The sequence below is a fragment of the Thamnophis elegans genome, chromosome 1 (assembly GCF_009769535.1).
Source record: "Thamnophis elegans isolate rThaEle1 chromosome 1, rThaEle1.pri, whole genome shotgun sequence".
In the NCBI taxonomy this organism is placed as follows: Eukaryota; Metazoa; Chordata; class Lepidosauria; order Squamata; family Colubridae; genus Thamnophis; species Thamnophis elegans.
In genome coordinates, this window is record NC_045541.1 from 38,672,660 (window position 1) to 38,687,445 (window position 14,786).

At 35.0% G+C, this 14,786-nt stretch overlaps 1 protein-coding gene across 1 annotated transcript in view; it reads right to left on the reverse strand.

Annotated features, from left to right (window-relative positions):
• KIF5C (kinesin family member 5C) overlaps positions 1 to 14,786 on the reverse strand; it is an 85,222-nt gene that overhangs the window by 46,282 nt on the left and 24,154 nt on the right. The window contains exons 3-5 of the mRNA XM_032224547.1: positions 12,097 to 12,170; positions 7,075 to 7,179; positions 1,372 to 1,420 (exon numbers count right to left, since the gene is read on the reverse strand). Coding sequence (XP_032080438.1) covers positions 1,372 to 1,420; positions 7,075 to 7,179; positions 12,097 to 12,170 — 228 coding nt within the window. The remainder of the gene's footprint in view (positions 1 to 1,371; positions 1,421 to 7,074; positions 7,180 to 12,096; positions 12,171 to 14,786) is intronic.

Below are 14,786 nucleotides of genomic sequence, written 5' to 3' on the forward strand. Positions count from 1 at the left end.
CTAAAAGGATATAAAATATGTGATAGATAGAACATAAGAATTGTTGACATCCAGTGTGGATGCCAGTAGAAATCCATGGACTAAGATATTTCCCCATCACCAAAGTGTTTATCCAGATGGGTGTCCCAATCATGTGTGATATTTGCTTTTTTAATTATTTGTTATATTTTTATTTGTTCTCATGGATCCAAATGATTTCTAAAAGTCCCTTGGGGAATTGCACACCTTTCTGGCAGGCAACAGGGTGCTAAATACTATTTTTCTGTGTCTAGGCTGTCTCCTGTCAAATCATAGTTTTGTTTTGTTTTTTGCTTTATTATATTCTATGGAAGCTGCTAAGATTCATAAATTACAATGAGATGTAAATTTAAAAAAATAGGTAGAGTAAATAAATGCATGTAATACTCCAGGAAAGTATAATGGAAGAACCAAAATATGAATGTGTAGGAAAATACTACTACACTCTAAATAAAAATGATCAATTGGAAAAAGTTATTCTTCTAGATGACATGAATGAATGGATGGATGGATGAGAAGGAGATTCTTAGACCATTTAGAGATTGGAATTATTGGTGACTAAAAATAGCTTATCTCTTTCAAATACATGATTCAAACACAAGTTTATATATGAAGATGAAGGATAAAAACATGATAGGTAGACAGACAGACTTTAGATAGACAGACAGATATCATTTTTATTGATTATCATGAACGATTGAGATAACTAGTGAAATTACAAGTTGATCAGAAATTCTGAATTTGAGACAGATTATTTTTGGTGGCATTGTGAGGAATTTTAGGGAAAGTGAATGGGGGGGAAGTAGAGTGACAGCAGGAACAGAAAGGGTTTAGAAGAAGAGGGAATATTGAAACTGCTTCAAGCAGAATAGAATTAATTACATTACAGAGTATTGCAAAAGCCTATGGAATTACGCTAAAGAGAAGTATGAAAAGGATGACTGGGAGAATGCCAGAATGACAAACACTGTGGATGAGAAAAATATCCTTGAGAATGACTCCTGAAAAAGAACTAAAAAGTCATAGAAGCGCACACCTGAACACCTGCATTTGGCAAGGGAAAGAATGTTATTTCTCCTTAAGTTTATTTTTTTTTCAGTAATAGATTCTGATGGTCCCAATGAAGGGCACAAGCATCTAAGAAACCCCATTTTCTGGATTCTGACATACCATTTTAAGAAGGGTCTCCAGACTTCATTGATTAAAATAATGTATGGGAGAAATGGCATTTTTTGTGAGTATACAAGGGTTAAAGGTTTAATAAAGAGGTAAGAACTGATTTTAGAAAACAAAACAAAATAAGACAACTTAATGGATGCATTAAAAATAATAATACAATCCTGCTTTACTTACCATCCAATAAGTCCCTTATTTTGTCCAAGTAAATCTCAAAATAGGAAACCTAATTATGAAAGCATACAATATTACACATACATTTGAAAAAAGAAAAACTATAAAATACAGTAGATTCTTAAAGTTCTTTGAAAACATACAAGACATGTTTACTCAGCAATTTCACTCAAACTAAGAGAAAACACTGAGGAAATATTTGTACTGACTGTTTCTGAGATTCTCAGTCATCCAGGTCATGGTTGTCCCAAAGGTGCTTCTCTAAAAGGCAACTGGACTTTCTTGTTCTTCTTTGAAGCTGAAGCAGCTTCTTGGATGAGAAGCAAAACGTCTTCAAAGAAAAACCAGAAAGCCCAGTTGCCTCTTGAAGAAGGACCTTTGGAACGTTCTTGGCATTAGGATATGCCATCTCCATAGAACAAAATGTTTCTTTAATGGGCTAGAATAAAAGAGGCATCATCTTATGTCCTGTTTTCCATCTCTTTTCTTCTGCTGTTATGGACATTAAAAGATTATGGCTGTAACAACTACCGTAAAAGCTAATTATGCTGATAAACATAATCAAAGCTACAGTGCTGTTTCCAGTAGCTCTGGAAAGTTTGGTGTCCTTTGGACATAACTTGATATAATTATAATTAGTATGAAATCTCTGCTTTTGCCTGTCTATTTACCTACTTTTTCCAGTATAATCATCAAGCCAAAATGAATGGTGAATATGTTTACTGTGACCAGGATATAAGGATTGAGTGGGATTATGCTGGGCACAAGCTAATTTGAACATTCCCCATCGTAAGTTTCCAAATCCATGAAAAGCTAAAAGAAAGGAATTATTCCCCCATCACAAGAGCCAATATAATCAGTGGAACTTTGTTTGGGAGTCACCCAGACCTGGTTAAAAGATTGGTGGCTATATAAATTTTTTAAATAAATAAAATAAAATGGAACTGTAAAGGCAAGAGAAGGATTGAATGTGACACATGACCAATATCAATACCCTTTCATTGGTTCCTTTGTGAAAGATGGGAACTGATCTATTCACAAACAGCAGATTTATATCATAATATGTTTTTGCATATGTTCTAACTAAGACTGGTTATACTCATTACATTTTGATCTGAATTTGACTAAGGGTAAAATGGGAAGGTGTTTTTTTAAAAGCATTAACCTAGTTGGCTACGTAAAGAATTTAATAAAATATTTGTAGCATTGCCAAAGCTTTTTTCTCCTTTTAAAATAATAGCTTCAACGGGGGTGTGTAGGTAGGTAGTGGGAAAGAATTATGAGATAAAATTAAAGCTTTAGAAAGGAGTGATCTTATTATTTTTAAAGGCAATTGCAGATCTTAATGGGATTGACTTGGCAAGAGTTCAAACCATAGATTTTATTTATTTATCTATCCAATTTTTATAACTGCCCATCTCACCAAAAGCAACTCTGGACGGCACCCAACAATATGCAAGCTAAATGCATCATTAAGTACGTATTCCTCTTATAAAATTCACTATATGGAAGAGGGGATAAAAGGCATAATAAGATCTCAGACTTTTCCCTGTTAATGAGCAAGCAAGGAGATGTATAGTCTATGGAGATTATTTGCATACACAGTGGGTGGCAATTATAGCAAAGGCCGCACAAGTACTTTTTGTAATGCGCTTGGGAAAAGATCACATCCCATATATTCCTTTACATTATGCATGTGACAAAAGGTACATGATGTTCTACCAGAAGAAATATGTTCATTGTCCTCAGACTGGATCAATATCCATTGGGACTTTTAGTGTATTACATAGCTCCTTGTTCTGTAGGACTCAGGGCTACAGCATAAAAAGACACAGCAATACAAAAAGTGTTTTTAAACATGTACAATGTGTTTCCCATAGTTCAACAACAAGTTCCCCAATGTAACTGGAGTTGGGAGTAATCAAGATGGAAGACCTGAGCCAAAACGCCTGTTAATTTTGAGCTGTAAGAACATTTGGGATCAAGAAAGGATGATTATAGACTGCTTTGCTTATCAAATGAAAGAATTCTAAGAAGATGGCAATTAAGGGCTAAGGATTTGCGAGGACAGCAGTAAGAGGGAGTATAGGACAACTCACCCCAGCCAACTTGCTGTGGCCAACTCGCCATGGGGCAATTCACCACAGCCAACTTGCCACGGGACAAAAGTTACATAATATTGAAGAAATGGTGAAATAGAATCATTAAAGAAAGGATGCAAAAGGAGGGACAAAATGAAATGTAAATGACAACTATTAAAATATTTTTAAAATTATTTTAAATAATTAAATAAAATTGAATTGCATTATAGTGAGTTCTTCCGCAGCAAATTGTCTACAACAAATTGCCCAATGGCCAAATTGGTCATGGCGAGCTGGCCACAGTGAGTTGACCATAGCAAATTGGAGCGGTGAGTTTGCCATGGCAAGTTGTCCCATTCCGGTAAGAGGAGGATCAATCGTGAGACAATAACATTTAGAATACTATCAAATGAGATAAGTATAATTCAATACTTCAATATAGAAAGATCTGCAAGAGTGAAAGTGCAAAAGGGGGGCAACGCACCCCAAAATTGGAAATAAAGCATTATTTTTACATTTCAAAGAAGGCCTATGTCCATAATAAATACTTTGGAAGAAATATTTAACAGATCTTCCAATCTGCAATATGCAAGCTCAATAAAACAATCTACTAAAAATTAATCCCCCAGCAAATAAAAATAGTCAATCTTTCAAAAACAATCCCCCCAAACAAAGACTGTATGACTGCATTGAGAATTCCTGCCAAAGATCACAACTGTCATTTACAATCTTCATTCCAACTTAGAAAATATAACTTGCAACCAGTACAAAGCAAACAGAAAGATTTTGCAGAGTGAAGGGGGAATTATATAAGAAGCTCGCTCATTACTCCATGGTTTGTTGAAAATAAATTTATTGTGTTTAGTGAAGCTTACTCATAGTAAACATGCACAGAATTGTACTTTGAGTGTCTGGCTCAGTTGCTTTTATTTAAAAAACAAAATGGAATGAGTCAAGTGCTCATAGATTTTATCAGATCAAGAAAAAACTGTTGGCATAAGGCTGGAAAGCAATCTCACTGCATTCTTTAAAAACATTTTCTGTATACATTATTAAGAAGCATGAATAATTATTGATTCCTAGTCTAACTTGGAATTTCTCCAAAGTGCTTGCATTTTTAAGTTTGCTTATAAGTTTGCTTATATCATCACTTTTACTTCATTTTTGGATTTCTGCCGGTGGTGTATTGCCATCAGGAATTCATAACTAGTAAGCTAATGTAATCATTTAGTCTAAAGTCTCCATTCCTTTCCTCCAACATGAAACTATGTGAATAGCATAAGTTTTTTTACATATGTAATACTCCAATTTTTTGACAACTCTATGGACAAAATACTGATTTAGTATTCAAGTGCTGATATAAATATGGCAGCAGCCCCATAGCTTTTCACACCACAGAATCTGATTTAATTAAGGTTTCTTTTTCAAGTAATTAAGGAAGAGCTGATGTGTTTTTTTAAAGTATGATCTCTCTCTTATGAGTATTTTAAGAAATACATAGCAGTATGCATGTATAAGAATGACAAGAAATCATATGAATACTTTAAGAAAACTGAATTCAGAGTTTTCTGAATTATAGGTCCATCATCTTTAAAAGTTATTGTTTAAAATGCTTGAGAGAAAAACTAAATCTGTCACATCTTTGAGAAAAATAGGAAGATAAGATGATGCTTGGGCAATAGAAATCCAACCACAAAAAACAAGCTGGAAGGAATGTTTAATTTTTGACATAATAGAATATACTGTGTGTTTGTGTGTGTGTGTGTGTATGTGTGTGTGTTTCACATACAACTCACTTGAAATTAGATATTTTTGCCTTTCTCATTTTTTATATCCTTATATAAGGATATCTATGACTGAATAAATTCTTATTCATTTATTTTCATTTAAAGAGCAATGCTTCAACAGTGACATTTTATCCAGAAAAGCATACATTACATAAAAATTTGTTTCAGAGCCAAAACATCTTTGTTTTCAAATGACAATTCTCTTGTATATTCAGACTGCCCAGTTATTGACTACAGTTAATTTATATATGCTGTCCCAGAAATATGAAATTAAGTCAATTTTATTATATGACCTCACTTAGGATAAATTTAAGAAGATCTGATTAGAAAGCCTAATTGGAGAGTCTAATCACAAATATATTTCTATTTTCTTTTTGCATTTAAGAGATTATAGAAAACATAGTGTAGTGCAATGGTTCCCAAACTTGGCAACTTTAAGACTTGTGGACTTCAACTCCCAGAATTCTCCAGCCAGCTCTGATCTGCTGGCTGGAGAATTCTGGGAGTTGAAGTCCACAAGTCTTAAAGTTGCCAAGTTTGGGAACCACTGGTGTAATGTTTTGCTTAACATCCAGAGAGTTTAAAAAAGGCTATTGTATATAAAACATTATTAGAGTCAATGACTTGCTTACAAAACGTTTTTTTTTTAAATCCAAAATCTAGTGGCACCAATCCATCAAGGACTATTTATATAACTAAATCTCTTTTATTCTAGTGAAAAAATCATAAATAGGATCAACTGTGAGGTAGCTTTTTCATAGGCTTGTTAAGAATAATTTATGCAACACTGGAGAGCCAATGATGTAAAAGATTTTTGCAAGTATTAAAGTCATAATTGTGCAAACAACAACTAGCAATAGCAATAACACTTATAAGGATGGAAAGCTGAGTCAACCTTGAGCCCGTGAGGATCGAACTCTTGGCCATGAACAGTGAGTTAACCTGCAATACTGCATTCTGCATTCTAACCACTGTGCCACTATGGCTCATGCAAAAAGCTGCTTCATGGTAGATTACTTATCTAAACACAATTTAAACTGAGTTGCTATAGGTCAGGGGTCAGCAATCTGCGGCTCTGGAGCCGCATGTGGCTCTTTCATCTGTCTGCTATGGCTCCCTTTTGCCAGTCAGCTCCATAATTGATAGGGCTTTTGATTAGGACAGGTAGAGGATGCCGCGCTAGGAGAAGACTCTATGGTGGGAGAACTGGACTTCCAGTCAGCAGAGGAAAAAGGAAGCACCGCTAGGAGGTGACTCTAAAGCAAGGGTCAAGAATCTGCAGCTCTAGAGCCACATGTGGCTCTTTCATCTGTCTGCTGTGGTTCCCTTTTGCTGGTCAGCTCCACAATTGATAGGACTTTCAATTAGGACAGGTAGAGGACGCTGTGCTAGGAGAAGACTATGGTGGGAGAACCAGATTTCCAGTCGGCTCCAGAATTGAATGGGGGGGGGCTTCTGATTAGGACCTTTGTGGCTCTTTAAGTGTTTAAGTTTGCTGAGCCCTGCTATAGGTATTATGTCCACATATTGATTGCATTGATTTTTTTTTTTAAATCTCACTACTTAGTTTAAATTTCTTGAAGTTACATTTGAGGAAATTAATCACTCAATATCTATTTTTGGTTCCAACATGCAGATACAAAAAGTCATTGTCCAAAAAATAGATGGATGGGAGGGACGAATGTTTTCTTAGCAACCATGTGGTGACAAATCATAAATCCAAATTTGTCCTCCGAGGAACAAAAATGTATACCTATGGAGGATAGGAAATTTCAAAGAAAGAGGATACCACATTTACAGTGGGTTCCCCCCACCAGTTTGATATTATTTGATTTTACCTTTATATGGAATTCTAGATTTTCATCCATGGAATAAATGTGATCAAAGATGTCATGTGCGATTCTTGGAATTATCCCCATCAGCTGTGGGTCATGCAGTTTCCCCTAAAAGTGTAAAAAGAAAATGAAGTTAATCCTATCATGTTCTGGAAATTAAAGAGCAGAGAGTCCTCGACTTACAACAGTTCGTTTAGTATCTGTTTGCAGTTACAATGTTACTGGGAAAAAAGTGACAGGAGCATTTTTCACATTTATGACCATTATGGCATATCCATGGTCATGTGATCAAAATTCGGCCTGGCAACTGACTCATATTTATGACGGTTGCAGTGTCCCAGGATCATGTGATCCCCTTTTGTGACAATTCAATGAGGAAACCAGATTCATTTAACAGCCATGCTACTAACTTAACAGCTGTACTGATTCACTTAACAACTGTGGCAAGAAAGATCATAAAAGGGGGCAAAACTCACTTAACAAATTTCTCACTTAGAAACAGAAAGTTTGGGCTCAGTGGTGGCCATTAAGTCGAGGACTACCTGTATTCATCTATTACTTAGTCAAGGAAAACCATAAATAAGATGGCTAATTTATATTGATGTTAATATACTGGTATTAAACAGTGCCACAGAATTTCTACGAAGGAGCCCAATATCAATCTGCAATTTACCTCCAGCTCTAGCAAAACCAAAACCAAATCATTATTTTTAATATAGAGTAATAATGTCAACCATGCTATTAAAAACAAATAAAAGGGAGACTTCCATGTTAAATACTAAAACTGAATTACCAACTAGTAAGAAATTAATGAGGAAGGGAAGAGGGAAGTGTAATAAATCTGCTGGTTGTTTGGTCAGGCATAATGCCAGCAGTGTCTGCCACACTAGCAGTAAAGCCTGCACAATCAGCTTCCTTTGCTTTACTTTAAATCTTTAAGGAAAAAAATATTTTTCCTGACTGCGTGCCTTTTTTCACTTTTCCCCAGAAGTAGAAATTAGCCAGGGCTATGATAATGAAACAGTGCTTGGCATCAATAACAGAAGCATAACAAAAGCATGTAATATGAAAATAAGAAATGAAAAATGTGATTTCTCCTCTTACACCTCATGATTTTAAGATCATGATTATTCTGGCTGAAATACTGGGCTCTTCATCTGAATATATCACCAGGGATACAGGTAGATAAACAGAATGATTTCAAGAACAAAGGACATCATACAAATCCTCCCCACAAAATGAAAAATGCTGCAAACATCAGAACCTAATATTTTTCATTACGTACATGGAATTTAACGATGTAAAAATCCATTGATTATTATTCTGCAGATCTACAAAAAGATATTTGCACATGTTCTGGCAGCACAGAGACCGAAATACTTTGTACAAGTGTGCTTAGTAATAAAGAATATAAGAGAAATTGAATGGAGGCAAATTGCGGGATATAATCATTTCAGGGTATGACACAGAGGATTAATGTCAGATTTCAAAAGAAGTGGATTGATGCAAACCAATTTTCAGACATTTCTCTCTCAATTGCTCACATTATAGTCCAATGTGAGGAATTCAATATACATTTATTTGGTTTCAGAATTAAGAATATGAAACATAAAATTGACTGAACTATTTTCTGAGAAGGTGGTCGGAGGAACTGAAAAAAATCATAATAAATGAAATATCTGTGTTATCTGGATAACCAGCTATTTCATGAAATTCTAAGGCGGCACTAGATTTCCCCTGTAAAATAATAAGCTTTTTTATTATAACCTATGAACAATAGAACCTATTGCTTTTCATGTGCACAGAAATTTCCAAAATTGTTGCCAAAGATTCAAAATTACATTCAAACTGAATTACCTTTTGTTAAACTTAATTATTCAGCTTGCATATGTTAAAATAAAAATGGAAAAATAGTAGGGAAATTTCATATCATATGTCTAAGCGTCTCCTTTCTTATTTTATAGTTCCAGAATAATGAAGCTGACAACTCTATTAAAATTTTGTCTAGGATAGTGCAAAAACATGAAAAAATGTTGTTAGTCACATTTTGAGAGTTTAAGATACATATTTAATCTTCTTTGAGAGCTTAAACATTGCTTTGTTAATATGGGATAACCCTTTTTTTATTCAAGTTATTGCAAATAATTGATATTCACCTTGGCAATATAATGTATAATCGGTTATTTAAAAAGTAGATTTAAAATTATTTAGAACACAATTTAATACTGACTGTAATCCAGGAGTTTTAGATGTTACTAATGTATCTGCATCAAATTGTAAATCAAAATACATTTTAATTGGAAATTCTTTCTGCGGTTTTAGAGGAGCCAGATTCCTTTTGCCATGGCTTAAACAATATAAAAACTTCACTGACAGTGACTTGACTTAAAACATAAATATTCTTAATAGCCATTCATGTTTACAGCCTTTATAATACTGTCTTACTTTTTATAAGGTTCAAACCTGCATGTCACTAGTGTAAGACGTACTGTAAATCAAAGGCCAGTTCAAAGAGGACAGAGTATTAAATCAGCGTGGGCTAATTGTAGGGTGACAACTTATGAATATGTCCTTCTGCTTTCTTTGTATTTTCTTGTACATTTGTATCGGTTTTATAATTTTGATATAGTCATGTGACTAAATCAGTAAACTTTCCTTTCTACTCACTTATAACATGCATGTATTTCAATTTTAACCATCCATTTATATCTATTATTAGAAAAAAAATCTAAAATGGTTATTCTATAAAGACGGTTTATTTGGAATATGAATTCCAAAATATTTAAAATTATTCCAAGCACCAAAGAAGCTTCCAAATAGGTAACTGCGGGACTGTATGCTGTATGCTATATTTGGAATACTGGAAACTATGCAGAGCTGATAAAGATGAAAAAGATCTCCTCAGTTTAGATCAGTGGTTATCAACCTTCCCAATGCCGCGACCCTTTAATACAGTTCCTCATGTTATGGTGACTCCCAACCATAAAATTGGTGTCTCGGTTCCTAAGACCACCGAAAATATGTGTTTTCCAATGGTCTTAGGAGACCCCTGTGAAAGGGTCATTCGATCCCCCCGAAGGGGTCCTGACCCACAGGTTGAGAACCACTGGTTTAGATAATCAAAGGGCAGAAGTTACACCATCCACAACATGTTTATTTGGGGAGGCAAAATTAAGAATGGAATTAGGTGGACTCCAATTTTCTTATTCTCTAGATTAACTCTAGAATGGCTGCCACCACCAAAAATGCATCTAGTTATTATTTTGAACCACTTTTGAAACTTGTTTTGATCCAATTCATTGCTTTACATGGAGACGCATGCCAATACCCAAGCAGTATAATATTCCTAGCTCCTTACACCATTTCACACAAAAAAATATCTACAATCAATCCCTCTCCTAGTTCTCATCTGCAGCTTTTTTTTTTTTGCACTGATAGTCAAGGAATTTGAACCTAAACAGTTAAGAAAATGAAATATGGAATAGCTGTCTGACTCTGGCATTGTCCTCTAAATTATCTGAACTCTCTCTGCAAGTAACACCTGGGAAGCAAACATTTTTAAATAAAAGGATATATTCCAGTAATAGATAGCATTCCTCTAACAAGATGTAGGACTGTGATGACACCAAATATTACAGTGCAATAAATACTTTACCTACTATTTACCAAACTAAATGGCTCATTGTTGACTATATCCATTTGAGAATTTCTAAAAAGGGCCCAATTTAGAATAGGAGTGCATAATTTAAAATGAAGGTCATTTTATAATACTTCAACCTTCAGAGGCAGGAAAATGCAGATTGTCAGATTTACTTTTGTTATTATAGTCTTTTTGGAGGACGTGGCAAACAAAATCCCCAGGTGCTATTTATTCCTTGAAAATCTTGAAGGATTAACATTTGAAATATGAAGTCTTTCATAATAAAGGTTTTAACTTGAGGAATTAATATTTCCCCATCTTTACAGAGACTTCCCCCCTGAAAAGGATGCTTTACATTACATAAGGAGGATTGAATTAAAAAGGGGATTTAAAAGCATCTACCATAGGATATATTTAAATCCTTGTAATGAGACACATATAAAAAGAGGCTGCTGAGGCCTTTCTACTTTTTTCCTTATTGCAATCTGAGTCTGTAAATGACAATATGAATTTGGCAGATCTATGTGTCATTTCCCTATAGAGAACTTGAAGACAGTCCCTTTGTCTGACACTACTTCCAAATCTGTTCTCTGAATGGTAACAAAGACAGGTGTTAAATGAGAAATGTAGATATTCTAAGTCAATTGCTTTATAAAAAAAAGAAAGGATTGATTTCCATTTCATGGCAGGCAGGTCTATTTATTCATGTGATTTTATTTCACCCATTCTTCAGATAATTAGGGGGAGTCCTTCTATCTTAATTATGTAAAATATAAACAAATCACCAAAGCAGAATTTAAAAACAGGTAGGTGTTGTAGCCCCAGGATCACAGGAAACTCTCTCACATCCTAAGAGGGTGCGATTTGATGGCCTAATGGCCCTTTTTGAGTAGCACAGCAGCAGACGAAATGTTTTTTTCTGAAAATCCAGGGGAAAAAAACACAAGCACACACTAGAATCCAATTATTTTGATACTGAAAGACTGCTGCCCAAGTTCAGTCATTTTGGTGGGGATAAAGGTAAGTATAATGTTTTTGTCCCCTGTAACTCCCACCTTTACTTTTCCCCTTTACACCTCCTAAAAATGTGTAAGAGACACCCCAAATTCTCCTCATCCTTCTGGTAACATTATCATGGCTTCCTGCAGCTATCCAAATGGTTAGGAGACAGGTTTGCTGCCTGGCAACTTTGGAAAATCCTTATTTCTACCCAAGTCTCAATTTGGAAGAGATTTGATATCTAGGACATTCCATTTTATGTAGTTCACAGAAAACCAAACCAGTACATCTATTGTATCTCTTTAAAGTAACTGCACCTTTTCCTGGGAAAAGCACAATGGCAATGAAAAGCAGCTTTACATGTTAAATCAACTTTACATTTTTACCTCCATAGTATGTGTTTTTCCTGAAGATGTTTGCCCATATGCAAAGATAGTTCCATTGTAGCCTTCAAGAACATCTGTTAAAAAAAAACACAATAAAACATCTTATGAAGTACTACAAATTACCAAATTAAAAAAAGGCATTTTATGTATTAGTTGTTATTTAATAAGAGAAGAGGAAAGAATTAAGAAAACAGTTGCAAACATATAGTGGAAAGTGTATCCTGTTGCTAAGGAAGATAAACACAAATATTTCTCAACATCTAAATCTAATATAGTCGGTAACATCCTTTCTGCTTTTCTAAATAACGATCCTTTCAATAATGTCCAGATTTCACCTTTGCTTACAGAACTTTTCTGTTTTTTCTTTCTGTACATATTTTAATGTCCTTGTTTATTGGAAACAAGCAAGAATGTATGCCCAAGAGATGGATCTAGATTGTTCTCAAGCTTAAAAACAGCAAGTTGAGAATTTTTAATGTGTCTAAAAATACAGAGGAAGCAACATCTATTCTAAATAAAGAAGGTTAAGCAATGGCCCCAGTTAGAACTTGGGTGAGAAACTATCAGGGCTGCAAATTAAGATTGGAAAACTGAAAAAAGTTCACTAAGGAATAAAGCAATGACACACTACGTCATGGTTGTCTTCATGGTTCTATCCCTAAAAATCTGCTCTGAAAAAACAAGGACAAGATTGAGAAAGACTATTAAAATAAGGGTGTTGGTCAAGGAAGACTTTACTAGAGCTCAGTTTCCAGGGAGAATGGTAGCAAATCCAGATCATATCCAGGTATCTCAGCACCTATTTTTTCCTGTATCCATAAAAGATATTTGTAAAATGTGTATTTTTTCCTATTAGAATATCTTAACTATATCCTAGAAGATGAAAAGAGGTTTAAATGAAACGGAATTTGGACCAAATATATGGCTTTATTTTATTAAGTCTATCCTTAAGGACAGTAGCTGATGGGGGTGGGGGGAATAACAGGAAAACAAGGGTGCTAATTTACATTGTAACATCCTATGACTTTTGGTGAAGACAAGCCATACACCCAGTCATATCTACACCTTATAGTGCAGGGGTGTCAAACTCAAGGCCTGGGGGTCGGATCTGGCCCATGGAGTGTTTAGATCTGGCCCATGGGGCCACCCTGGAAACAGTGAAGGACCAGCTCTCTGCCAGCAAAAACGGAGCTCAGGAGGGATGCGTGTGACCCACTGGCAGAATTGCAGGAGGCCATTGCAGCCGAAAATGGAGCTCGTGAGGGTTGCAGGCAGCACTTACAAGCTCCGTTTTCACTGGCAGAGGGTTGCAGGAGGCCAGTGCAGTTGAAAATGGAGCTCGGGAGTTTGAGTTTGAGTTTTATTATTATTTATAGGGAGCCTGTTTTCACTGGCAGAGCGCATGGGCCACCAAAGGTGCTCCCAACACAAGTGACATTGAGCTGGCCATGCCCCCCTGGACCCCCAAACATAAGCCTGATACATCCCTCAATGAAATTGAGTTTGACACCCTTGTTATACTATATACTGTTCTTCCAGTAGTATCAAAAAAAAAACCTTCCACCTCCCATATTTAAGATTGTTTTATTAGCTTTATGTCAATAACATTGTAGATAGATGATTTTAAAAAGTTACTTATGATTTGAATAAAATGTCATAATCTGAATGTCCTGTAACATTTTATGGCCAAGTTACCACCTACAATTAGGAATAACACAAATGTCACCATTTTGGTTACACAATATTTGGTGTAAGTCAATTTAATTTTTAAAAAGCATGCAGGTTTATGGGAAAGGATTTCATCAGCCAAGTAATTGGAGAGGAAAGCAATTCCACACTGTTCTCTGTGATGCACAGGCAACAAGAACTGACATAACTTTCCAAACAAATCAAAATAACACTAAAGGGCAACTACTTTGTAGACATTTGTGCTTTAAATAAGCCTGCCCATTTTAAATACTAATCTGCAATTCATAAGTCTATGCTGAGTTTTACATTTAACCTTCTGCTGGATATGTTTGATTATAAATAATAAAACAACATCCCAAATTATTCTTACCTATTTTTGAATGGGCAATAAGTCTAATAGTAAGATAAATTGCTGGTGCATTTAAATTTCTGAGACATGCAATCCAGTATCATGTTCATTAGATCCAAACACCTTAGATTTTAAAATCAAAATATAAATAAACAAAAATGTGTTGTAGGCATGTTAAACAGTTTTGCTAACCTGCTAGATACTTTGATTTCACAAGCTGTTGATGTATTTACTGAAATGAAATATGTTCACTATTCCAATTTCCGCATAAATTGACTAACGGGTGTGTTTTAGTAAACCGGGGATAGTTTGAGGATAAATATAGCACTATATAATAATGATTTAAAGCTCTTAAAGGCAGGATTTTTTTTCTATTCAAGGAGCTGTCCAAGGAAATGGTGCTGACTCTCCCAAGCTAAAATGCATTGAAGAGACACGTTTTTAGGATTATTTCAACATTTTCACCAGGGTTTCTTCATTCATTCATAGGGATAGTACACACACGTGCATCTCTTTATGCTGTGTAAATGTAATTGCTCTAAGCACTATCACATGATGACACAAGAAGAAAGAAAATGTGTAAGAGGGAACAGGATGAAATGGAATCTATAATGTTACCATGGCTGAGCCATAAAAACTCTGGATTAGCAAG